This window comes from Oncorhynchus clarkii, chromosome 20 (assembly GCF_045791955.1).
Source record: "Oncorhynchus clarkii lewisi isolate Uvic-CL-2024 chromosome 20, UVic_Ocla_1.0, whole genome shotgun sequence".
In the NCBI taxonomy this organism is placed as follows: domain Eukaryota; kingdom Metazoa; phylum Chordata; class Actinopteri; order Salmoniformes; family Salmonidae; genus Oncorhynchus; species Oncorhynchus clarkii.
Genome location: NC_092166.1, coordinates 48,023,115 through 48,050,260, shown reverse-complemented (window position 1 = coordinate 48,050,260; position 27,146 = coordinate 48,023,115). Strand labels below are relative to the sequence as shown.

Sequence of the window (27,146 nt, the reverse complement as noted above, 5' to 3'; positions counted from 1 at the left end):
GTATGAGATGAGAAGAAACTGTTGTTTATTTCTGTAATTTTGTACATTGCCATTTTTGTCTTTGGAACTGAAGCTGTCTTTTAATGATTATTCATGGTTGATTCCAGAACCTCGGACACGCTCTAATGTAATCCAAGACGAAATAAGCACAAGAGTGCCACCTACCGACAAGATTCGCTAGTGCAAATTATTCGTGCGTATGACGTTACCTATCATGCACCACACGTAAAATAATGTAATTTCTTTACTATCATATGTTAAAACAGGAATATATTTATACTATCCTAATACTGTGCAATGCATGGTTATGACTGGACACGTTGAACAGGGCACGAGATTTGTTTCGGGGTGCCGATATTAATAGTATCGCTATAGGGAATGTCATGTCCGTGAATCCCTGTCCAGTTTGACTTTTTCTTAAGGTAGTACACTCTGGTTTCTCTTCAGATCGCATAAATCTTTCGCCTTTTACTAAAGATTTCCGTGGAGAGGAACGTTATGAGTATCAACTAATTTTTTGATGCCCTGCTTTACTTCGGGGCTTCCTTACATTGTGAAAGAAAGACATATGATAGTATTCCACGTGGTGTCATTTCCAAAATGTCTGGGTCCCAAGTAGTGATGGGTATTCCTGCTCTTTTCAGTGAACCGTTTTTTTTCGGCTCAGCTCATCCAAAAAGAGTGGCTCTCAAACGGGTCTTTAAAAAAATATATGTTTAAGTATTTTTTCAAGTCAAACAGTTACAATCTGAACAACAAAATAGAATATTGCACCATATCAAAGAAAAATAAATAACATTTTGCAAATCTGCAGCATCCCACAAATGGAAATAAATGTAAGAAAGAAGGATGCTATTACACATGTGCATTTAAAGTATAACTTTTTTAATGTATGTAAACAAAGTGCATATAAATATAACAATTCAAAATGAATACAATCTGAACAACATAATTGTAGCACCATGTCAAAGAAAAATAAATAACAATCTGCAATACTGCAGCATCCCACTTAAAACATTAAACTGGTCCCTCTTTTGTCTCTCTTCTTTATTGCCATGTTATAACAAGCAGCCCACAGCAATGCTGACCATATTTTGCTTTTATGAGAGATTTGCATTCAGAAATGCAAGCTCCCTCACTTTCGAGGGGCTGATGCGGTTTCTTCTCTCAATGAGTATTTGTCCCGTTTTCAAGAAGACCCTCTCAGAAGGAACGGATGTGGCCACTATGCAGAGTCTCCCTGTCATGACTTTAGAAAGCCGTGGGTAGACAGAGGCCTTGTTCTTCCACCAGCTCAGAGGATCTGCAGATCTTTGGAGGAGGGGCTCCTTCTCATAGGATCAGACCTCCATTATGGCATCTGCTGAGGGATTCCTTCGTGCTGCATCCCCAGTTGCTCTCTCGTCAAACAGTAGACGTTTCTGACACTACTGCTGGTGCTTCTGCTCCATCAGATCCCTCTTCTTCCTGTTGCCCTGGTGCCTGAGCCAGCTGACTGTTGGGGCTGTCCCTCCCTGCTGCTGTTATTCTTTGAAGAGCCTCATCAATCACAGTGGCATCACTGAAGGCTAACTTCTTAAACCTGGGGTCAAGTGTAGCGGTTTCTGATAGCACCTGATTATATTCCATTCTGTGGAACTTTCTGTTCATAGATGAACATAGGGTTTCCATCAACTCTGTCACATTTGCTTCTCTCTGGCGGCTAGCTGTGATTCACTGCAGACTCTTACACGGGATTATAATACTGGATTAAATAATGTAGTAATAACTGCTTACTGTACCTCTCTCCACTGATCTCCACAGTGATCTGCTCAAAGGGCTCCAGGACTCTGCACATCTCCTCCACCACCTCCCATTCCTCTTGAGTCAGAGCATCAACAGGTGCATTGACAATGGCCAGGGTAGAGATGACGGCATCGTTTGACTCAAGAAACCGCTTCAACATATAAAATGTTGAATTCCACCTTGTAGTGCAGTCTTGTTTAAGCCTCAGCTCAGGCATCCCCATCTGGCGTTGTGTAGACTTTAGTTTTTCAGGACTTACTGCGCTCCTGTGGAAGTATTCCACAGCTGATTTCACTTTGTCCACAGTGGGCTTCATCACCTTCAGAGCATCTCTTACAATCAGGTTGAGTGTGTGGGCAAGACATGGATGATGGGTCCATTTAAAAATGTTCATGGCTTTGGTTATGTTAGCTGCATTGTCGCTTACACAACAGACCACTTTTCCATCTACTTGCCATTCTCTGGCCACTCTCAACAGTTCCTCTGCCAAGTTCTCTGAGGTGTGTCTGTCGCTGAACTCAAAGCAGTCCAGAAGACAGCTAGACATCGAAAAATCTTCAATGAAGTGACATGTAACTGACATGTAAGAAGTGGTTACCCTTGATGTCCAACAGTCAGTGGTAAGGCAAACTACAGTAGCTTTTTGGACTCTTTCCCGCACTGAAGCCTGTGCTCTAATTTCTAAAACCTCTGTCCTCCACGATCAAACATGGCTGGAAATCAGTGGCAATCATTTCAGCCGATGCAATATTCATTTGGCCTTGTTTTGCTACAGACATAGACTTTGGCACAAACTGGTCCATAGAAGACTGCGTTGCTGTGGGTCACGGAGTAGGCCTACTTGACTGAGTGGATACATCTCCACGTGTGGAGGTGCTGGCTCCACCACTATCACTAGCAGGCCTACTTGACTGAGTGGATATATCTCCATGTGTGGAGGTGCTGGCTCCACCACTATCACTAGCAGGCCTACTTGACTGAGTGGATACATCTCCACGTGTGGAGGTGCTGGCTCCACCACTATCACTAGCAGGCCTACTTGACTGAGTGGATACATCTCCACCACTATCACTAGCAGGCCTACTTGACTGAGTGGATACATCTCCATGTGTGGAGGTGCTGGCTCCACCACTACCACTAGCAGGCCTACTTGACTGAGTGGATAAATCTCTACGTGTGGAGGTGCTGGCTCCACCACTATCACTAGCAGACCTACTTGACTGAGTGGATACATCTCCACGTGTGGAGGTGCTGGCTTCACCACTATCACTAGCAGGCCCGCTAGTTTCTCGAAGCTCCGCTACAGCTAGCTTCACAGTTGGGTGCACAGTTCGCATATGCCGGTGTAGGTTGTGTGTAGAACCGGCTTTATATGATATTTTGTTTTGGCAAATTATACACTGTAATCTAGCATTGTCAACATTATTAAAATGCATCCAAATGCTACTGTGCTTCCGACTCATTTTCCAGTTGTTGTTTTCATAGCTGTCCTTCCTCTCTCTCCTCAGTTGCTAAGTGTGTGACTGTGAGTGAGTTGGCTCGGTCCTCCCTCACGCATCTTTGGTTGACACCTCGTATCTCGTATCTGACTGACAGGAACAACAGGTGAGGCTGTTATTCTGAGCAGACAGTCAGAAATAATGTGTGCGCCTGAGCAGTTAGGCCTACAGTATATTATTTTATTTATTTTTTCGTTCTTTTAATTAGTTAATTCTATTCATTTAAATCTTTTGATTATTCATATCTTAATTAAAAAATATATATATATAAAAATATTTGTCTCTTCTGATATGCAAGCCGACTCCCAACGTTCACCTACAAGAGCCGGCTTTTAGGGCCGACACGTTCGCGAAAGACCCATCACTAGTCCCAAGGCAAAACCAATTGAGATTCAGGGCCGGTGTTGTGCCCCCCCCCCCCCCCCCCCCCTTCGCGTTCTTCATTGTAGCAACTAACTTGCTCGTTGAGATTTCTGCTCTTCACTCCGTTGTCAGTTTAGCCTACATTTCACTGATCTTAGTAGCAGAAAGCATTTTTGTCTGCAATTTTCGGTTTGGCTATTTGTTTCAAGTGTATGTGGCGGATCAGGCTTGTATGGCGCCCTGGGAGAACCCCCTCTTCAGCGCACGCCCGCACCCGGGGGCAAGATGCCGCCTTGGGCGGCTGCCCATGTCGCCCGTACCTAAATCCGCTACTGATTTTTGTATTAGTCTATAAATAAATCTCTTTGCCAAAATTCGTCATCTCGCCCATGTCTTATCCACCTAGTATTTTTGAAAGTGTAAGGATAATAATTCAGCCATAGTTGTTCTGAAATGTTTATTGCTTGCCAACATTTTACTCCCTCCTCTATGTTTAATATTACACACATACCATTAATTATTAATTTTGGTTGCCGTGAAGTTTGTTCTATGGAGAGTATATGACTCTGGTAGGGGGGAGATTGTCGGCCCAACACCTGTTGGCTCTAGCCCCCCAAAAATGTATTTTCCTACGAATTAAGTCGCACAAAAACTAGATGTTTTTTAGTGGCCCCCCTCTTGAAAGCAATGTACGTTTTGAATACATGTTCTGCAATTCTACAGAGAGAAATGTTTGCCGTTTTCTGCAGTCCTACATTTTTTCTAGGAGGCAGAGATAATTTGTTGTTTTAAAGCAAATTTCCTGCATGTTAATAATTATACCTGAGTGAGAGTGACTAATGGTACAGACACATAAAGAAATCTGACTGCTGATAGGTACTTAGCACATTGGGAGGCCGTTCCTTCTCTTTCTAGAACAAACATCTCTGCTGTGTACAGACCTGGTACCGACAAACCTGACGTTTCTACTTGTAGAATCGCAATGCTCGTCAGTGGCTGAGAACTTGATTTTGAGCCAATCAGAGAGCACGAACCTCCATGTGGGGGAGTACGACAGAAGTGACAATACAAAGGATAAGAGGGAACTTTTCGTCTGTCACAAGTTAGCACAGCTCCATGGTCATAATTATGTCCAAAAACACGCATATTTCTACAATTTATCTTCTTAAAATCTGATTTAAACCCAACCACACTGCTAACCATATGCCTAAACCTAACCTTAAATTAAGACCAAAAAACATATTTTCATACATTTTTACAATTTTCATCAGATTTGTTCTAGCTATCTAAAACATTAAATCTGCATCATAAAAAAATGTTCTAGAGCAAGTCTTCACATCTAGCTGACGAGTTTTGTGCTTTAAGAACTATTTTTCTCATTAGTTTGCTAACTACACTGAACAAAAATATAAAACGCAACATGTAACATGTTCGTACCATGTTTCATAAGCTGAAATAAAAGATCCCAGATATGTTCCACATGCATAAAAATCCTATTTCTCTCAAATTCTGTGCACACATTTATTTACATCCCTGTTAGTGAACATTTCTCCTTTGCCAAAATAATCTATCCACCTGACAGCTGTGGCATATCAAGACGCTGATTAAATAGCATGCTTATTACACCGGTGCACCTTGTGCTGGGGACAATAAAATGCCACTTTAAAATGTTCTGTGTTGTCACACAACACAATGCCACAGATGTCTATGTTTTGACGGAGCGTGCAATTAACACGCTATTTGCAGGAATGTCCACCAGAGCTATTGCATGTTAATATCGCTACCATAAGCCGCCTCCAATGTCATTTTATAGAATTTGGCAGTACGTCCAGCCGGCCTAACAACCGCAGACCATGTGTATGGCTTTGTGTGGGTGAGCGGTTTGAGGATGTCAACGTTGTGAACAGAGTGCCCTATGGTGGCAGTGGGGTTATGATATGGGCAGGGATTAGCTATGGACAAAAAAACACAATTGCATTTTATCGATGGCAATTTGAGTGCACAGAAATACCGTGATGAGATCCTGAGGCCCATTGTCATGCCATTCATCCACCAACATCACCTCATGTTCCAGCATGATAATGCACGGCCCCATGTCGCAAGGATCTTTACACAATTCCTGGAAACAGAAAATGTCCCAGTTCTTCCATGGCCTGCATGCTCACCAGACATGTCACCCATTGAGAATGTTTGGGATGCTCTGGATCAACGTGTATGACAGCGTGTTCCAGCTCCTGCCAATATCCAGCAACTTTGCACAGTCATTCAGTATAGTTAACTTCAGCTTGCCAACTGAGCCAGGCAGTCACACACACTTCATATGAAACTAATGGGGTGGTAAGTCCAGCACAATGCACACAACACTAAATGCTTTCCCAAGCTACATAACTAGCAAAATGATGAAGAAATCATTTAATTCACTCTCCCACAATGCCAGTGCCAGTTTGCTTGCTAGCACAACATAGCTAGCCAGTTACTCCACAGACTCTTGACAGCTAACAGGCAGCTGTTTCATACAAAAACAAATCCATTGTTATTTAAATATTATGTTGCTAGCTATGCTAGTTATTTAGTTGTGGGCCATCTGGTTAGTGTCAACAAAGGTTCACTACAAAATCTAGCTAGCTTAAAACAACATTAGCACAGCTTACTAGTTAGCTTACATTAGCTACAGCAGGCACAAGACAAACAAGCTACTGCCACCAGTGGTGTAAAGTACTTAAGTAAAAATACTTTAAAGTACTACTTAAGTCGTTTTTGGGGGTATCTGTACTTTACTTTTTATATTTTTGACTACTTTTACTTCACTACTTTCCTTAAGAAAATATTATATTTTTTACTCCATACATTTACCTTATCACCCAAAAGTACTCATTACATTTTGAATGCTTAGCAGGACAGGAAAATTGTCCAATTCACCCTCTTATCAAGAGAAGATCACTGGTCATCCCTACTGCCTCTGATCTGGTGGACTCGCTAAACACACATGCTTCGTTTGTAAATTATGTCGGAATGTTGGAGTGTGCCTCTGGCTATCCGTAAAAATAAAAAAAAATGAAAATGTTTGCTTAATATAATGAATTTAATATAATGAATATAATGAATTTAAAATTATTTATACTTTTACTTTTGATACTTAAATATATTTTAGTAATTACATGTACTTTTGATACTGAAGTATATTTTAAACCAAATACTTTTAGACTTTTACTCAAGTACAATTTTACTGGGTAGCTTTCACTTCAGTCATTTTCCAATAAGGTATATTTACTTTTACTCAAGTATGACAATTGGGTACTTTTTCCACCACCGACTGCCACCTTGTGGCCTGGAGTGTTTAAACGAAGCAAATTGGGGGGCAAACCTGTTCTATGTTAACAACAAAAGTGAACAGTTGACAGTCAGATTTCTCAGTGTCTGACCCTTAACAAAATCAATGGGGGCCCCCTGGAGGTTAGGGCCCCTGGGCATGTGCCCTGAGTAGCCGGTACAAGTTAGGTAAATTAATCTAGTGATTTATCTAATCTAAAATTTGTTAGCTGACACGGCTAATTGAGTGACTGACAAAACAAAAGAAAATCTTCTGATGCACAACCAAATTTCAAACTTACACCTTGTGTATTCTACTATTTGAACTCTCAACAGTAAGTTGAGGCCCCGAAAGTCCGTGTTGTCCAGCAACAGCCCCAAAACATCACTGCTCTAGAGGAGATCTGCATGGAGGAATGGGCCAAAATACCAGCAACAGTGTGTGAAAACCTTGTGAAGACTTACAGAAAACGTTTGACCTCTGTCATTGCCAACAAAGGGTATATAACAAATTATTGAGATACATTTTTGTTATTGACCAAATACTTATTTTCCACCATAATTTGCAAATAAATTCATAAAAAATCCTACAATGTGATTTTCTGGATTTTTTTTCTAATTTTGTCTGTCATAGTTGAAGTGTACCTATGATGAAAATTACAGGCCTCTCTCATCTTATTAAGTGGGAGAACTTGCACAAGTGGTGGCTGACTAAATACTTTTTTGCCCCACTGTACATACATACATACAGTGCCTTGCGAAAGTATTCGGCCCCCTTGAACTTTGCGACCTTTTGCCACATTTCAGGCTTCAAACATAAAGATATAAAACTGTATTTTTTTGTGAAGAATCAACAACAAGTGGGACACAATCATGAAGTGGAACGACATTTATTGGATATTTCAAACTTTTTTAACAAATCAAAAACTGAAAAATTGGGCGTGCAAAATTATTCAGCCCCCTTAAGTTAATACTTTGTAGCGCCACCTTTTGCTGCGATTACAGCTGTAAGTCGCTTGGGGTATGTCTCTATCAGTTTTGCACATCGAGAGACTGAAATTTTTTCCCATTCCTCCTTGCAAAACAGCTCGAGCTCAGTGAGGTTGGATGGAGAGCATTTGTGAACAGCAGTTTTCAGTTCTTTCCACAGATTCTCGATTGGATTCAGGTCTGGACTTTGACTTGGCCATTCTAACACCTGGATATGTTTATTTTTGAACCATTCCATTGTAGATTTTGCTTTATGTTTTGGATCATTGTCTTGTTGGAAGACAAATCTCCGTCCCAGTCTCAGATCTTTTGCAGACTCCATCAGGTTTTCTTCCAGAATGGTCCTGTATTTGGCTCCATCCATCTTCCCATCAATTTTAACCATCTTCCCTGTCCCTGCTGAAGAAAAGCAGGCCCAAACCATGATGCTGCCACCACCATGTTTGACAGTGGGGATGGTGTGTTCAGGGTGATGAGCTGTGTTGCTTTTACGCCAAACATAACGTTTTGCATTGTTGCCAAAAAGTTCAATTTTGGTTTAATCTGACCAGAGCACCTTCTTCCACATGTTTGGTGTGTCTCCCAGGTGGCTGGTGGCAACTTTTTATGGATATCTTTAAGAAATGGCTTTCTTGCCACTCTTCCATAAAGGCCAGATTTGTGCAATATACGACTGATTGTTGTCCTATGGACAGAGTCTCCCACCTCAGCTGTAGATCTCTGCAGTTCATCCAGAGTGATCATGGGCCTCTTGGCTGCATCTCTGATCAGTCTTCTCCTTGTATGAGCTGAAAGTTTAGAGGGACGGCCAGGTCTTGGTAGATTTGCAGTGGTCTGATACTCCTTCCATTTCAATATTATCGCTTGCACAGTGCTCCTTGGGATGTTTAAAGCTTGGGAAATCTTTTTGTATCCAAATCCGGCTTTAAACTTCTTCACAACAGTATCTCGGACCTGCCTGGTGTGTTCCTTGTTCTTCATGATGCTCTCTGCGCTTTTAACGGACCTCTGAGACTATCACAGTGCAGGTGCATTTATACGGAGACTTGATTACACACAGGTGGATTGTATTTATCATCATTAGTCATTTAGGTCAACATTGGATCATTCAGAGATCCTCACTGAACTTCTGGAGAGAGTTTGCTGCACTGAAAGTAAAGGGGCTGAATAATTTTGCACGCCCAATTTTTAAATTTTTGATTTGTTAAAAAAGTTTGAAATATCCAATAAATGTCGTTCCACTTCATGATTGTGTCCCACTTGTTGTTGATTCTTCACAAAAAAATACAGTTTTATATCTTTATGTTTGAAGCCTGAAATGTGGCAAAAGGTCGCAAAGTTCAAGGGGGCCGAATACTTTCGCAAGGCACTGTATATATATGATGGGCAGTAGTTCAATGATATCTACTTCCTCCTCCTCCTTGAAATAAGTCCTTTTGACAGCTTGTCTTCATAATTGAGTTTAGCGCCGATAATTGTGAATACATCTTTTTTTCCGACACCACATTTCTCCATGACATCCTGGTACAAACAGAAAAAAACAGAAGCACAAAAGACAGACAATAATCAGCACTAATCATTCAACCCATTGTCAAAATTAAGTCTTGCCAAATATAAGAGACTTTTGATAGACTAATTAAGTCTTACCAACAATGGGCTCAAGGCGTCTGATGTCCAGGCCCTTCTTGACATTATCATTCTTGTGAGCATTTACACCTCTTTCCACTGAGGCTGCTCTCTGCCAGCTCCTCGTTTGAGAACAACAGCGTCAGAAGGCCATTGGTAAGCTTACAGTGGTGTGAATGATCAATGTAGCGGAGCGCTACCTCTGAAACCATTATCCCTCCTCCAATGTCAGTCTGAAATGTAGAACCTACAAAATAATAGTCAACATTCATAAGACTTAAGAGATGTGATGAAAACAACCCCAGAAAAATCTGAACACTTTTACAAAGTTACCTGTTTTGGCTGATACTGGTCCTTCTCCTTCTTCAGCCTTCTGTTTTCTTTCTCCAGGACAGTTATTTGATTGAAAAGGAATCGTCTCTCGTATGCCTCATCGTCGTCACTCATGCTAACCTTTCAATAAGTAATTAGAGAAAGACTTTCATTTCAATGGGAAACAGAAACTTAGAGACAACATTTCACACACTAATGGCAATATCAGCATTCATTTCCCGAGTAAAGTAGCACTCACCAGTTCATACTGACTTCTGAAAAGAGGAGGATAATTGCAAGATCCGACTCCAAATTCACCCTAAATGCAATCAAGGAGTTCACTGAGGAAGAAAATGGTTTCTTTAATTAACCATGTGCAAACACATACAGGAATGAAGAACACATTTGTGTGTGTGGAGAAAGATCTGAAACAATAACTTCTACAGAACACAGGCTAAATAAAACAAAACAAATTACTTGCTGGCTGGCTAGTTATTTTCAAACTACACCTTTAGTAATGACAGTATAGCATTTGGCACTTCACGGAACACATAATACAACTAATGTTTGCCTTAAGTTGTATCAGGAAGATGCTGTGGTACTTAGGAGTACTGTTGGAATCATGGAAATAGAATGATTATTCTAAATCCATAGTTAGAATATAAGAGGGCATTTTGAATACAGTGTTGTTTGACATGACAACGAATGAAAATGCCAGGGAGGACTTATTGTGACAGGGTAGGAAACAAAGTGTTGATAAGTGTTTCCAGGGAGACACTATAATCTTTAGATATATTGAATGTTCTCTTAGCTACATCATGTTGCTTACATATTCATGCTTCTTGTATTCCTCTTCGATTTAGAAGACACTGTTGCACAAACAACATGCTGATTTAGGTCTACAGCATCACAGGTATTATCAGGTTTTATACCTAATTACGTTCTCTCTGACTCAGTACATTTATTTGCTAGCTAGCTAGCGATTAGCGGCTAACAACATTTAGGCCCAACTTGTTAATAAGAAAAGACAAACTAGCTGTTTGCAGATGTAAGAAACACAAACGAATAGTGATGAAACAGCTGTCACAGACTGAGCATTGATATGATTTATCCCCTGTGTGGCTCCTCCTGTGCATCTGCAGATTTCAGGTCTGATTGAAAAACTTTGCCACACCGATACGGTTTCTCCTGTGTGAGTCCTCATATGCCTCTTCATTTTAGTACTCTTGCTGCAACTTTTACAACAAACATGGCAAAACTATGCTCCGTTGTGAGTTTGGAGGTGATCGATCACACTATCTGTGGACTCAAATCTTTCTCCACACACACCACAAAGAGGTTCTTCATCCCCAGTATGTTTGCACGCTTCATCATCAAAGAACCCATTTTCCCACACACCTTACAACGTGGACCCGAATGACCTTGACCAGTTGACTTCTGATGGGATCTTTCTCCTCCATTCTCCATCCTTTCACAGCTTACATCCAGAGCTGCAAAACAGTAGTTTCTGGTTGTTGGTTCTGATTCTACATTGCCCTCTCCATCAGACCCTGTATCAATCTGTTCATACGAGTCGCTGTGTAGTGTATCCATCTCTACATTTTCCTCAATTGGGGCTTGGTAAAGATGTGAAGGCTGAGTGGGGTCCTCCTGGTCATAGTCAATTTTCTCACAGATGATTGAATATGACAAACTCTTTGATGTCAGTCTGCAGTTCTTGAAACTGCTCATTGTCCTGACTGAGCTCTTTTCCCCCTGTATTCTGTAAGGGCTCTGGGTCCTTCTGGCCCAGACACATCTGCTCATGCACCAGCAGCGCAGGGCGAATATCCACGGCGGGCAGAGTGAGAAGCTGGGGGTCTGGACGGAGGGAAGGAGAAAGGATTTGCCAAACAGATCGGCTAGGCCTATTGAAAACCTAAATGCATGGTGTATGTTATGTATTTTAGCAAGATATGTATCCCTATTACTATTCGTTTAGCGTTTGAATAATCTACTTAAATTAGCTAGCTACCTTCAGCAAAATTGACTCACCTGCTCTTTGCAATTTCAGCAGCATCCGTAAACGCCGGATCTCCCCCTAAGAAAGGGAAACATCTGCCTGATACTCGGCTATCGTTTTTTCAACCACAGCGTGTATCTCCACAGCGACCGCTGTTAGTCGCTCGCTCAGAAACACACTTAAAGGCTGTATTTTCTAAATTTCGAGTTGCTAGAAATATAATTATCATTACAAACTGAGTGTACTGTAAACCGAAAGATCGGCAATGACACACTCACTACGATGTTGTTGGTTCTGCACGGCGTATTTCAGACTTTATCGACACCTGCTGGACTGGAGGCCCTTACATGTTTTTCATTACTACAGTAAAAAGTGCAGGAACTGCAGTCGACTGTGGTAATTTGGACGTTATAATTGCACAACTGCTGTTACATGGCAAAATGACTGTAGTAAAAAGTCGGTCATTTTGGACGCAGTATTTGCAGCACACTACAGTTATACTGCATTCTAACTGCAATGTACTGCACTCTGACTGCAATCTTTTTTTCCTAAGGACGGTGGGTTTAGAAATGTATCTTGACAGAAAGGAAGCGAAGCGAGATGCTTTACTCCACCCAAAATCTGTCTGCGAAAATAAGACCACGAAGTATGGAGGTTAATACGAGTTTCAAATTTGGTCAGCACATTTTTTTATTGATAATTTTCTATGTGAGACTTCTTTGATCGAATAGAAATTATTTAAAACAATTTCTCTATGAGAAAAGCTATCTCAATACAGTTGTCTGTTCCCAAAACTATAATCTGTAACGAACAGAGTGCATAACATTTTGTAGACTTGACCGTTTTCCAAAATGTCAATTTGTTTGTTTACAAGGCAGAATTGGGTTAATGTACGCGCGCACTTCACAGTGAAGGCGTTCCCGAACGGAAATATGCAAATACACGCTACAACGTGCCAATAGAACACCGCTAGCTCGTGCTTGGCTCTGCCACCTCTTTGCTTTTTCTGCCCGGAATACTTCATTTGCTCCCATTGAAAACGACACAGGTGAACTATCTTGGGTTAGTTAAACATGTATTTGATATTAGTGTGCTGGACAATATTTCAATCTGATGAAAGCAATGAAAGTGCAAAAAAAAATAATACACTTGGTAGTACAATAGTGCACAGACTTTATACACAAACTATTTTGGAAAATGTGCAATGATGCAACGGAACTACAAAGAGAACGATAATATTAAGGCATCAATATTCTTATGTTCATCTAGTATGTGCATTTAGAAAATGACCATAGTCATAAAAGCATGGGTAAAAGAGACAGCTGATGTAATATTCTGGCACCTCGAGTAACCATTGGAGCCCAGTGGCATAATCTAAAATAATTCCACGACTCTGCTTTCAGTATGTCATTTTACATGATCTCTGCATTAAATATCTGAAGGAAAGCTATCCATTTCCTAAAGTTAAAATTTTAAGAATGACATCTTTCCACAATGTTTAAATGGTAAAAGCATTCCCTCGACAAATTATGCATTAAATAATTATTTTAAAAGGCCATATACTTGATTTTTTATATAACTAGGCCCTTTGAATGAATCATGATTTCTCTGGGATGAAAACTGTCTGAAACTATTGAATGAACATCACTACAGGAAAAAACAGTCATATCAATGTGTTAAGGTGCAAGTATGAACAATCATTTAGAATATTCAGAAACAAAGCAGGAACATCTTTCTTTAAATCACACTACAAAGCTGTTATTTTGTTGCTTGGCAACTGTGATTTAAGCATATTCTCCTTTATGCTAGTCAACATTCTGTTATCTCAAATAGCTGCTCATACTGGTAGAATACCGGAATGGGTGGGGAGAGCATATCTAAGATGACATGCTTCCTTTCAACGTTAGCCTGGAACCAGACTAATATTTTGCAGCAGAATGACTATAGTTTCAGGGTAAAGTGGAGCATCAATCCTAACCTAACCTAAGTCAGAATCAATGACTAGCTGTTATAATTTAGTAATGCTGGTTTATGTGGTCAGAATTTATCAGATGATAACAGCAAGACATTCAATAAGAAACTCCCCTTGTGAATGAACGGACTTGTATCAAGATCCAAGTAGTCACAAATGTTGACATTTGGCAAATAACACTCAAATTACAATCTATGCTTTGACACTACAATATTTAAAATGTCCCATTTCCTCATTTACGTTTTGTGGTACAATTTCAGTGATGTTGCATGCTACACAATAATACAATCAATGGAACATGATGTTGAGTGTAAAAGTAAAATAAAAATGAAGGCACGATGTCCGAGTTTTGCAAGTGCAGTTTTTTTTGCAGGCGTATATATTTATCCCCTCTTGTGAAACAAGTGAATATTTATTTTATGTGAGACAAGTGACTTATTCCTTGAGCTTCCCAGAACGTGGCGGACTGCACTAGCATCGAATAGTCCCTGCGATAATGCAACTTTTCAGGGAAGTTAGGAACCAATACACGCAGTCAATCAGGAAAGCAAAGGCTAGCTTTTTCAAACAGAAATTTGCATCCTGTAGCTCTAACTCCAAAAAGTTGTGGGACACTAACATTCTTGGAGAATAAGAGCACCTCCTCCCAGCTGCCCACTGCACAGAGGCTAGGAAACACTGTCACACCGATAAATCCACGATAATAGAACATTTCAATAAGTATTTCTCTACAGCTGGCCATGCTTTCCTCCTGGCTACCCCAACCCCGGCCAACAGCTCTGTACCCCCCGCAGCTACTTTCCCAAGCCTCCCCAGCTTCTCCTTCACCCAAATCCAGATAGCAGATGTTCTGAAAGAGCTGCAAAACCTGGACCCCTACAAATCAGCTGGGCTAGACAATCTGAATCCGGTTTTCGAGCTGATCATAGGTGCACCTCAGCCATGCTCAAGGTACTAAACGATATCATAACCGCCATCGATAAAAGACAGTACTGTGCAGCCATCTTCATCGACCTGGCCAAGGCTTTTGACTCTGTCAATCACCAGCATACTCAACAGCCTTGGTTTCTCAAATGACTGCCTCACCTGGTTCACCAACTACTTCTCAGACAAAGTTCATTGTGTCAAATCGGAGGACCTGTTGTCCGGACCTCTGGCAGTCTATGGGGGGTACCACAGGGTTAAATTCTCAGGTCGACTCTTTTCGCTGTACATATCAACGATGTCGCTCTTGCTGCTGGTGATTCTCTGATCCACCTCTACGCAGACAACACCATTCTGTATACATCTGGCCCCTCTTTGGACACTGTGTTAACCTCCAAATGAGCTTCAATGCCATACAACACTCCTTCCGTGGCCTCCAATGCTCTTAAATGCTAATAAAACCAAACGCATGCTTTTCAACCGTTCACTGCCCGCACCCGCCCGCCCGACTAGCATCACTACTCTGGACGGTTCTGACTTAGAATATGTGGACAACTACGAATACCTAGGTGTCTGGCTAGACTGTAAATTCTCCTTCCAGACCCATATTAATCCAAAATTGAATCTAGAATTGGCTTCCTATTTCGCAACAAAGCCTCCTTCACCCACGCCACCAAACATACCCTCGTATAACTGACTATCCTACCGATCCTGGACTTCGGCGATGTCATTTACAAAATAGCTTCCAACACTCTACTCAGCAAACTGGATGCAGTCTATCACAGTGCCATCCGTTTTGTCTCCAAAGCCCCTTATACCATCCACCACTGCGACCTGTATGCTCTAGTCAGCTGGCCCTCGTAACATATTCGTCGCCAGACCCACTGGCCCCAGGTCATCTAGAAGTCTTTTGCGAGGTAAAGCTCCACTTTAGCTCACTGGTCACGATAACAACACCTCCAGCAGGTATTTATCACTGGTCATCCCCAAAGCCAACACCTCCTTTGGCCGCCGTTCCTTACAGTTCTCTGCTGCCAATGACTGGAACGAATTGCAAAAATCGCTGAAGCTGGAGACATATTTCCCTCACTAACTCTAAACATCAGCTATCTGAGCAGCTAACCGATCGCTACAGCTATACATAGCCCATCTGTAAATAGCCCACCCAATCCATCTACCTCATCCCCATATTGTTTTTAATTTACTTTTCTGCTCTTTTGCACACCAGTATTTCTACTTGCACCTCCCCATCTATCACTCCAGTGTTAATTTGCTAAATTGTAATTACTTTGCTACTATGGCCTATTTATTGCCTTACCTTCTCACGCCATTTGCACACACTGTATATAGACGTGATTTTTTTCTATTGTGTTATTGACTGCACGCTTGTTTATTCCATGTGTAACTGTGTTGTTGTTTGTGTCGCACTGCTTTGCTTTATCTTGGCCAGGTCGCAGTTGTAAATGAGGTCGCAGTTGTAAATGAGAAATTGTTCTCAACCAGCCTACCTGGTTAAATAAAGGTGAAATAAAAAAATAAATGTACAGAAATATACAGCAAGTGTTTCCTGTAAACATGAAATAACACCTCCAACCAATGACATCAATGTATACATTTTATTTTTTATTTTTTTTGCATAAAGTAGATTCTTTGCATCATCCTTCATATTTGATTCTGTGGCTTGGACACTCAAGACAGAGAGAGTTCAGAGGGGTAAGAACATATCAGTGGGCTTCACCTTGTCAATCACATTAATTCAATAGCAGAAACCTTTCTATATTAGTGCAAGTTGTGTAGCTCCTGGCTTTTTACACTATCCAGTTCGGTTGGTCATGTTTGGTCTGTGGTCGGTACATACAGTCACACTTCCTAATTGCACAGAAACTAGAAGCAGGACATGAATGTCTGCACTTGTCGTTTCATAGGTCTCTGCAGCTACAGGAAGGCCACTGGATCAAACAGAGCAGTCCTGCAGATCACTCTCGAGGTACCTCTGAAGACGCAGGCATCGTGGACAGGAGGACGACTCGGCCTTGCAGGATGCGTGAAACATTGCCTTACACTCTTTACACCTGAGTGGGAGACAGAGAGAGTGAGTGTGTGGAGAGAAAGAGCGGGGTGAACTGATCACCGAGTGAACACATCCCAATGTATTGAAGTGATAAGGGACCAGGGCCCTACCTGACAGTGGTGTCGAACTGGAAGGGGAAGATGATGTCACTGGCATGACAGATCTGGCAGATGTAGCCCCTCTGGGTGCAAAGGTCACATTGTTCAACGTGGTTGGAGGCAAACAGGATCAACATATTCAAGTAGGCCACATATGTTCCCTCCGCTATCTAAACACACATGGAAAAAAAATACAATTTAAGCTTATTAACTACATCTACTTGGTTTCTGGTGGTGTGGTCTTGCAGGTTAAGAATGTGTATTATTTAATTGAAAGAGTGAAATGACTAACAGGTAAGTAATGACTGTATATAGTAGATACCTGTTGTAAGTCCATGACACTGTAGAGATGGCTTGATTCTAACAGGTATGTCCTTAGGCCCAGTCTTGAGAAAAATAACACAATAGTTATACAAAGTCAATAAAAGCCTATGTGTAAATAATCAATGCATTGCCTTTTGGCCCAAGTCTAGATCACATAAAATAATGACCAGGGATGACTGGATTTCTCAGAATGCAGGATCAATATGATCCAGCTCACTTTGATAAACTTGCATTTGACCCAGTTCTGCAATACAAGAACATCCAAACAAAAGTCGCTCACACACGCGCACCCCACACACACACACACACACACACACCTGGTCTGAATATTCTTGCATGGCCCACTGTGGCAGGTGAGCAGGTACTTTCCTACCAGCTGCAGCCTCTGTCTGAGACTGTGTGCCTGGGCCATGGCCTCAACATGCTCCCACAGGTTAGGGTTCAAAAGGTGAAGGTTGAGCAGGGGCTCATGTTCAACCTGAGCCAGCAGTTCGAGGGCCTGTCTGGAGACCTACATGTACACAACCAGGGCAAAGGACACACAAGAGCAGTTTAACAACGAACACAAACAATATTGATCAAAGGAGAACAAGATTAGTTCAATGTCAAAGCAAAAAGAAGAATTACAAAAATAGTTATTTTTCCATAGATGTGTGCAAATAAGAACAAGGATTATATACATTTTGACAGGCAATTTCATGAATTTCAACAAATTTCCATGACCAACAATTGGCGGTGTCTCCATGTACGCGAAAAGAAATTAAGCGTAACGTGGTATCAACACTGGAAGCCAGTGCTCTGATCCCATGTACCATCTCCTGTCGTTGTGCAAGGCACTTAACCCTCTGACATAAGTGAAATACCTGTTAGGCAACTGTATAAAACACATGGTCAACCCTCAGATTGGAGAGCTACAGGGTGTGCAGGCTTTTGATCAAACCCTGTTCAAAACACAGAGTTGGTTTATCAAGGTCTGGTTGAGCAGCTCATTTCTCAAATGTGGTTTGTTAGTGGGGGACAGGAACAAAAGCCCACACTCCCCCATTAGCTCTCCTGGAGGATGGTTGACCACCCTTTGATGTAAAACATTGCAACCAAATACATTTGATGCCTTTAAATAATTTGCTAATTTACCTTTAAAGGTAAAATTCCGGTTACTAATCCAACGCTCTAACCACTAGGCTACCCTGCCGCCATTCAATATATTAATGATCATATGGCTATGGTAGGCTACAAATCTTTTTATTCAGCAGTAGCAAGCCCACAAATTCTCTTCAGTCATATTTATCTTAGCTACCTTAGAAGTGTTTACTTTGCAGTTTGACTAGCATCTATTGAGTTGCAATGTTCCATACATTGGATGGCCAAATCAACTGGAAAAGCAGTGCCTTCAGAAAGTATTCAGACACCTTGACTTTTCCCACATTTTGTTACGTTACAGCCTTATTCTAAAATGGTATAAATAAATTTAAAAAAAATTTCTCAATCTACACACAATACCCCATAATGACAAGGTGAAAACAGATTTACCTTATTTACATGAGCATTCAGACCCTTTGCTATTGATATCAATCCAAGATGGCGTAGCAGTCAGGCGTCTTTGTCTTGTCCCATGTATATATTTTTCTTCGCATTCTTTTTAATATGTTTCCTAAACATCAACTTCAAAATACTCTCCTGCAACCTGACTCACCCAATGTGGTTTTGATCTGTTTTTTTCCCTAAAGTATTTCTATTTATTCCTACCGCAAACTCTGAACCTTTTCATCTGGATCATCACAGCTAGCTAACCGCAACCCGGGTTGACTACTCCTGGCTAACGTTTCCGTCCCGGAGCTAGCACCAACTAGCCTCTCTCCCGGCTAGGGCTCCTGGGCTGCTCCTGAAGCCCACTCCTCGGCTACAATATCCGGACCCCTTCTACTGCCGGTACGGGGCACGGAACCCTGCCGATCGTTCATGACTGGAATACCGACATTATCTGCCTGAAGGCCCATTCTGCTAACCGCGGCCTGCTAGCTATCTAGAGGATATTGGTCTGTTAGCTAATCCATCGTCCAGTTTCTTGGACCACTATATCCATTTTGCCAATTGGACTTGGACCCCTCTGCTACTTTGAACCCTACTAATTCCACGATTGGTCAATTGACGTCAACGCACGAGGAGACAAAACACTTTCCCCCATCGCAACATCCCTCTAAGGCCCTTATGCTAGCTTGCTATCCCCGGCCTGCTAACTGCTAGCCCTGCTAACTGTCTGAATCTCCGTGTCCCCAGCCAGCCCAACCACTCACTGGACCCATACGATCACTTGGCTACGCATGCCTCCCCCTAATATCAATATGCCTTGTCCATTACTGTCCTGGTTAGTGATTACTATCTTATTTCACTGTAGAGCCTCTAGCCCAGCTCAAGATGCCTTAACCAACCATGTTGTTCCACCTCACACATATGTGATGACATCACCTGGTTTAAACGTCTCTAGAGACTATAGCTCTCGTATCACTACGCAATGCCTAGGTTTACCTCCAATGTACTCACATCCTGCCATACCTTTGTCTGTACATTATGCCTTGAATCTATGCTATAGCGTCTATGAAACCTGCTCCTTTTACTCTGTTCCGAACGTGCTAGACGGTCAGTTCTTATAGCCTTTAGCCGTACCCTTATCCTACTTCTCCTCTGGTGATGTAGAGGTTAATCCAGGACCTGCAGTGCCTAGCTCCACTCCTCAGGTGCTCTCATTTGTTGACTTCTGTAACCGTAAAAGCCTTGGTTTCATGCATGTTAACATTAGAAGCCTACTCCCTAAGTTTGCTTTATTCACTGCTTTAGCACATTCTGCCAACCCGGATGTCATAGCCGTGTCTGAATCCTGGCTTAGGAAAACCACCAAAAACCTGACATTTCCATCCCTAACTAAAACATTTTCCGCCAAGATAGAACTGCCAAAGGGGGCAGTGTTGAAATCTACTGCAGAGATAGTAAGACCGAACCCTGCAGGCTATCCAGGTTTGTACCCAAACAATTTGAGCTTCTACTTCTAAAAGTACACCTTTCCAGAAACAAGTCTCTCACCGTTGCCGCTTGCTATAGACCACCCTCTGCCCCCAGCTGTGCCCTGTACACCATATGTGAATTGATTGCCCCCCATCTATCTTCTGAGCTCGTGCTGCTAGGTGACCTAAACTGTGACATGCTTAACACCCCAGCCATCCTACAATCTAAGCTTGATGCCCTCAATCTCACACAAATTATCTATGAACCTACCAGGTGCAACCCCAAATCCATAAACACGGGCACCCTCATAGATATCATCCTAACTAACTCGCCCTCCAAATACACTTCTGCTGTTTTCAACCAAGATCTCAGCGATCACTGCCTGCATCCGTAATGGGTCTGCGATCAAACGACCACCCCTCATCACTGTCAAACGCTCCCTAAAACACTTCAGCGAACAGGTCTTTCTAATCGACCTGGCCAGGGTATCCTGGAATGACATTGACCTCAACCAGGCATCCTCTACTGACGGGATATTCTTTAAAAGTGCCTTCCTCACCATCTTAAAATAGGCATGCTCCGTTCAAAAAATTTAGAACCAAGAATAGATATAGCCCTTGGTTCACTACAGACCTGGCTGCCCTTGACCAGCACAAAATCATCCTGTGGCCGTTCGGCATTAGCATCGATTAGCCCCCGTGATATGCAACTTTTCAGGGAAGTTAGGAACCAATATACACAGGCAGTTTGAAAAATCTAGCCTTAGCTTTCCTAACAGAAATTTGAATCCTGTAGCACAAACTCAAAAAAGTTCTGGGACACTGTAAAGTCCATAATAAGAGCACCTCCTCCCAGCTGCCCACTGCACTGAGGCTAGGAAACACTGTCACTACCGATAAATCCACAATAATTGAGAATTTCAATAAGCATTTTTCTACGGCTGGCCATGCTTTCCACCTGGCTACCCCTACCCCGGTCAACAGCTCTGCACCCACCACAGCAGCTTGCCCAAGCCTCCCCCATTTCTCCTTCATCCAAATCCAGATTGCTGATGTTCTGATAGAGCGGCAAAATCTGGACCCCTACAAATCAGCCCGGGCTAGACAATCTGGACCCTCTTTCTAAAAATGATCAGCCGAAATTGTTGCAACCCCTATTACTAGCCTGTTCAACCTCTCCTTCGTATCGTCTGAGATTCGCATAGATTAGAAAGCTGCCGCGGTCATCCCCCTCTTCAAAGGGGGAGACACTCTAGACCCAAACTGCTACAGACCAATCTATTCTACCCTGCCTTTCTAAGGTATTTGAAAGCCAAGTTAACAAACAGATTACCGACCATTTCGAATCTCACCGTACCTTCTCCGCTATGAAATCTGGTTTCAGAGCTGGTCATGGGTGCACCTCAGCCACACTCAAGGTCCTAAACGATATAACCGCCATCGATAAGAGACATAACTGTGCAGCCATATTCATCGACCTGGCAAAGGCTTTCGACTATGTCAATCACAACATTCTTATTGGCAGACTCAACAGCCTTGGTTTCTCAAATGATTGCCTCGCTTGGTTCACCAACTACTTCTCCGATAGAGTGAAATCGGAGGGCCTGTTGTCCGGACCTCTGGCAGTCTATGGGGGTGCCACAGGGTTCAATTCTCGGGCCGACTCTCTTCTCTGTATACATCAATGATGTCGCTCTCGCTGCCGGTGATTCTTTGATCCATCTCTACGCAGACGACACCATTATGTATACCTCTGGCCCCTCATTGGACACTGTTAACTAACCTCCAGATGAGCTTCAATGCCATACAACTCTCCTTCCGTGACCTCCAACTGCTCTTAAATACAAGTAAAACTAAATACATGCTCTTCAACCAATCGCTGCCCGCACCTGCCCGCCCGTCCAGCATCACAACTCTGGACGGTTCTGACTTAGGTATTTGTAGTTGTCCACATATTCTAGGTGTCTGGTTAGACTGTAAACTCTTCCACTCAAATTAAACATCTCCACTCTAAAATCGGCTTCCTATTTCACAACAAAGCATCCTTCACTCATGCTGCCAAACAAACATACCCTCGTAAAACTGACCATCCTACCGATCCTCGACGATGTCATTTACAAAATAGCCTCCAACACTACTCAACAAATTGGATGCAGTCTATCACAGAGCCATCCGTTTCGTCACCAAAGCCCCATAGACTACCCACCACTGCGACCTGTAAGCTCTCGTTGGCTGGCCCTCGCTTCATACTCGTCGCCAAACCCACTGGCTCCAGGTCGTCTACAAGTCTCTGCTAGGTAAAGCCCTGACTTATCTCAGCTCACTGGTCACCATAGCAGCATCCATCCGTAGCACAAGCTCCAGCAGGTATATCTCACTGGTCACCCCCGAAGCCAATTCTTCCTTTGGTCACCACTCCTTCCAGTTCTCTGCTGCCAATGACTGGAACGAACTGCAAAAATCTCTGAAGCTGGATACTCTTACCTACCTCACTAGCTTTAAGCACCAGCAGTCAAAGCAGCTCCCAGATCACGGCACCTGTAAATAGCTCATCTGTAAATAGCCCATCCCCATACTGTATTTATTTATCTTGCTCCTTTGCACCCCAGTATCTCAACTTGCACATTCATCCTCTGCACATCCTACCATTCCAGTGTTTAATTGCTATATTGTAATTACTTTGCCACCGTGGCCTATTTATTGCCTTACCTCTCTTATCCTACCTCATTTGCACATGCTGTATATAGATTTTTCTACTGTATTATTGACTGTATGTTTGTTTATTCCATGTGTAACTCTGTTGTTGTATGTGTCGAACTGCTTTGCTTTATCCTCCCAGGTCGCAGTTGCAAATGAGAACTTGTTCTTAACTAGCCTACCTGGTAAATAAAGGTGAAATTAAATAAATATATATTTTCTGGTTAAATAAAAAAAATATGAGAATCTAAATTGAGCTCAGGTGCATCCTGTTTCCATTGATCATTCTTGAGATGTTTCTACAACTTGATTGGATTCCACCTGTGGTAAATTCAATTGATTGGACATGATTTGGAAAGGCACACACTTATATAAAGGTCCCAAAGTTGACCGTGCATGTCAGAGCAAAAACCAAGCCACGAGGTCAAAGGAATTTGTCCTTAGAGCTCAGTGACAGGATTGTGTAGAGGCACAGATCTGGGGAAGGATACAAAAAAATGTCTGCAGCATTGAAGGTCCCCAAGAACACAGTGGCCTCGATCATTCTTAAATGGAACAAGTTCGGAACCACCAAGACACTTCCTAGAGCTGGCCGCCCAGCCAAAGTGTGTAATCGGAGGAAAAGGGCCTTGGTCAGGTAGGTGACCAAGAACCCGATGGTCACTTTGACAGAGCTCCTCTGTGGAGATGGGAGAACCTTCCAGAAGGACAACCATCTCTGCAGCACTCCACCAATCAGGCCTTTATGGTAGAGTGGTCAGACAGAAGCCACTACTCAATAAAACGCACGACAGCCCGCTTGGAGTTTGCCAAAAGGCACCTAAAGACTCTCAGACCATGAGAAACAAGATTCTCTGGTCTGATGAAACCAAGATTGAACGCTTTGGCCTGAATGCCAAGCGTCGCATCTGGAGGAAACCTGGCACCATCCCTACGGTGAAGCAGGGTGGTGACAGCATCATGCTGTGGGGATGTTTTTCAGCAGCAGGGACTGGGAGACTAGTCAGGATCAAAGGAAACATGAACAGCGCAAAGTACAGAGAGATCCTTGATGAAAACCTGCTCCAGAGCGCTCAGGACCTCAGACACGGGCGAAGGATCACCTTCCAAAAGGACAACAACCCTAAGCACACAGCCAAGACAACGCGGGAGTGGCATTGGGACAAGTCTCAATGTCCTCGAGTGGCTTAGCCAGAGCCCGGACTGGAGAGACCTGAAAATAGCTGTACAGTGACGCTCCCCATCCAACCTGACAGAGCTTGAGAGGAGCTGCAGAGAATAATGGGAGAAACTCACCAAATACAGGTGTTCCAGGCTTGTAGCGTCATACTCAAGAAGACTCAAGGCTGTAATCGCTGCCAAAGGTGCTTCAACAAAGTACTGAGTAAAGGGTCTGAATAATGATGTAAATGTGATAGCAAATGTATTAAAAATAAAGTTTCTAAAAACCTGTTTTTGCTTTGTCATAATGGGCTATTGTGTGTAGATTGATGAGGGATTTAAAAAAAAAAATTTTTTAGAAGGCTGTAATGTAACAAAATGTGGAAAAAGTCAAGGGGTCTGAATACTTTCCGAATGTACTGCATCTACAAAACATGTTTTGAAACCACATAATCCAAAAGAAAGGCAACATTAATATTTTTCCTAAAATTAAATTGTTCACTCTTCACAAATGTATTATTTAGATTATTTTCACGATTCAACAAGATTGTTTAGTTTGTTGCATCAACAACAATCTTTTCAATGAAGGGTACAATTTTTAAAATCAACTTTGTATGGCCTTATTCGTGGGTTCGGTGGAAAGTTTTTTTGGGACATGATGACATGCCGAAAACATTACTACAAGCTAATAATAGCTTACCAGTTAACTACAGGGTATAAGATACTTTTGTGTATGTGGACATGCCTTCAAATGAGTGGATTCGGCTATTTCAGCCACACTCATTGCTGACAGGTGTATAAAATTGAGCACACAGCCCTGCAAACTCCATTGACAAACATTGGCAGTAGAATGGCCTTACTTTAGATCAGTGACTTTCAACTTGGCACCGTCATAGGATGCCACCTTTCCAACAAGTCAGTTTGTCAAATGTATGCCCTGCTAGAGCTGCTGTAAGTTCTGTTATTGTAAAATGGAAATGTCTAGGAGCAACAACGGCACAGCCGCAAAGTGATAGGCAACACAAGCTCACAGAACTGCACCGCGAGTGCTGAAGCGCGTAAAAATAGTTTGTCCTCGGTTGCAACACTCACTACAGAGTTCCAAACGGCCTCTGGTAGCAACGTCAGCACAATAACAGTTAGTCTGGAGCTTCATGAAATGGGCCAAGCAGCCACACAAAAGCCTAAGATCACAATGCGCATTGCCAAGCATCGGCTGAAGTGTTGTAAAGCTCGCCGCCATTGGACTCTGGCGCAGTGGAAACGCGTTCTCTGGAGTGATGAATTACGCGTCATCATCTGACAGACGAATCTGGGTTTAGCGGATTCCAGAACGCTACCTGCCCCAATGCATAGTGCCAACTGTAAAGTTTGGTAGAGAAGGAATAATGGTCTGGCGCTGTTTTTCATGGTTCGGGCTAGGCCCCTTAGTTCCATTGTAGGGAAATCTTAACACTACAGCATACAATGACATTCTAGATGATTCTGTGCTTCCAACTTTGTGGCAACAGTTTGGGGAAGGCGCTTTCCTGTTTCAGCATGAAACGTGCACAAAGCGAGGTCCATACAGAAATGGTTTGTCGAGATCAGTGTGGAAGAACTTGACTAGCCTGCACAGAGCCCTGACCTCAACCCCATTGAACACCTTTGGGATGAACTGGAATGGGGACTGGATTTTTATGACTATACAAACCCTAAAGAATAAGCTTTACCAAGGATGTGTGTGTTTGGTCCATAGACCCCGTGAGAGACTCACCTCGCGAGGCGTGAGGTCCCAGTTATGCACCATGCGGGAGGGTATGGCGATGACGTCACCCTGGTGACAAGCATCGCAATAGTACTTCCCTGAGAACTCGCACAGTCTGGCTTTTCCCCGGGAGACCCCCACCAGCTTTGGACAACCTGCAGAGAAGGCGGTAATACATACTCGGTCTCTCCCAGTAACGGCATGGTAAGGGAAACTTAATGTTAACAAAAGAGTTTCCTGTTATTAGGTTGAGCTGTAGAGCTACCTGCACACTTGAAGCCCTGAAGGTCCAGGCCCTTCTCCGTGGGCACTGTATATAGATGGGCCAGCAGCACCCCGCCCCCCTTCAGTCTATGCTGCACCAGTCTGTGGATGTTTCCCCCTGCCCCAGTGGCTAACCCGGGGCTATTAGGCTCCCCGTTCTCTCCACTCTCCAGGTAGGAGTCCAGGGCTCCCCTGATGAGGCCCCTCCAGGCACGCGCCTCCTCAGGGCTCTTGGCCCTCAGCTTGAGCGTATCTCCGGTCGTTACGACCCTAAAGAAAGCCGGTCCCCCCAGAGAAACATCTGGGACCACGTCCCGTATCCCCTCGATAGGGTGGGAGCAGCACAGCACCTTTCGCCCATCCTGTACCCGGAAGCCGTTGAGAGTCTCCAAGGAGAGGGAGAAGACCAGAGGAGTCCAGTTGCGAGCCTCTGCGTCCTGGGATAGGTACAGCACCGCCTCCTTAATGGCGTCTGACTCAGGGTCTGTGGGACGCGTCCAGTCTAGCTCAAGTGGCGGCTGCTGCTCCTGCTCAACCACAGTACCCCCTTGCTCAGAGCTGGTGGGTACGGAGGGGGACGAAGGGGAAGATTTTGGGGGCTCTTCCAGGATGACAAAGCTGTCAGTGGGCTGCAGCACCTCTGAATGGTTGTCAAGGAGGTGCAACGGGCGGCACTTGCTGACGGCCTCTGCGATGCGGTCCACCCAGTCCTCTGCCTCGTCGTGGTTGGCTGCCCGCAGGTGGAGCCTCTTCCCTGGGAAGGCCAGGTCGAAGCGGCCCTCGGCCGAGGTGACGCGGGCGTCTTCGCAACGCAGCAGGGAGCAGTTGTCACAGCAGGTGCGCTCCTCTGCGTTCAGGTAGAGGCGGAACTCGAAGGGCGAGAGCTCGCAGTAGTAGTCCCGCCACAAGCCCACAGCCCCCCGCCGCTCCAAATGGCCCAGCTTCAGCAGCCCACGGAAAGGGTTGGACAGGCCTGAAGGAGAGAGGAAGAGTGAAAGAGAAA

The 27,146-nt window shown here is 43.2% G+C and overlaps 1 protein-coding gene and 1 non-coding gene across 4 annotated transcripts in view; one reads left to right on the top strand and one right to left on the bottom strand.

Annotated features, from left to right (window-relative positions):
• The first annotated feature begins 427 nt into the window (after positions 1-427).
• LOC139377744 (U5 spliceosomal RNA) lies at positions 428-543 on the top strand. The gene has a single exon (XR_011628219.1). It is a non-coding gene; the product is annotated as a U5 spliceosomal RNA (small nuclear RNA).
• A 15,836-nt stretch (positions 544-16,379) lies between these two features.
• Positions 16,380-27,146, bottom strand: part of LOC139376445 (putative pleckstrin homology domain-containing family M member 1P) — a 29,390-nt gene continuing 18,623 nt past the window's right edge. For all 3 annotated transcript variants that reach the window (XM_071119057.1, XM_071119058.1, XM_071119059.1), the window contains 6 exons: positions 26,145-27,116; positions 25,889-26,034; positions 17,593-17,786; positions 17,274-17,337; positions 16,964-17,121; positions 16,380-16,854 (listed from right to left, as the gene is read on the bottom strand). In XM_071119057.1, the coding sequence (XP_070975158.1) occupies positions 16,737-16,854; positions 16,964-17,121; positions 17,274-17,337; positions 17,593-17,786; positions 25,889-26,034; positions 26,145-27,116 (1,652 nt within the window). In that variant the 3' untranslated portion in view covers positions 16,380-16,736. The remainder of the gene's footprint in view (positions 16,855-16,963; positions 17,122-17,273; positions 17,338-17,592; positions 17,787-25,888; positions 26,035-26,144; positions 27,117-27,146) is intronic.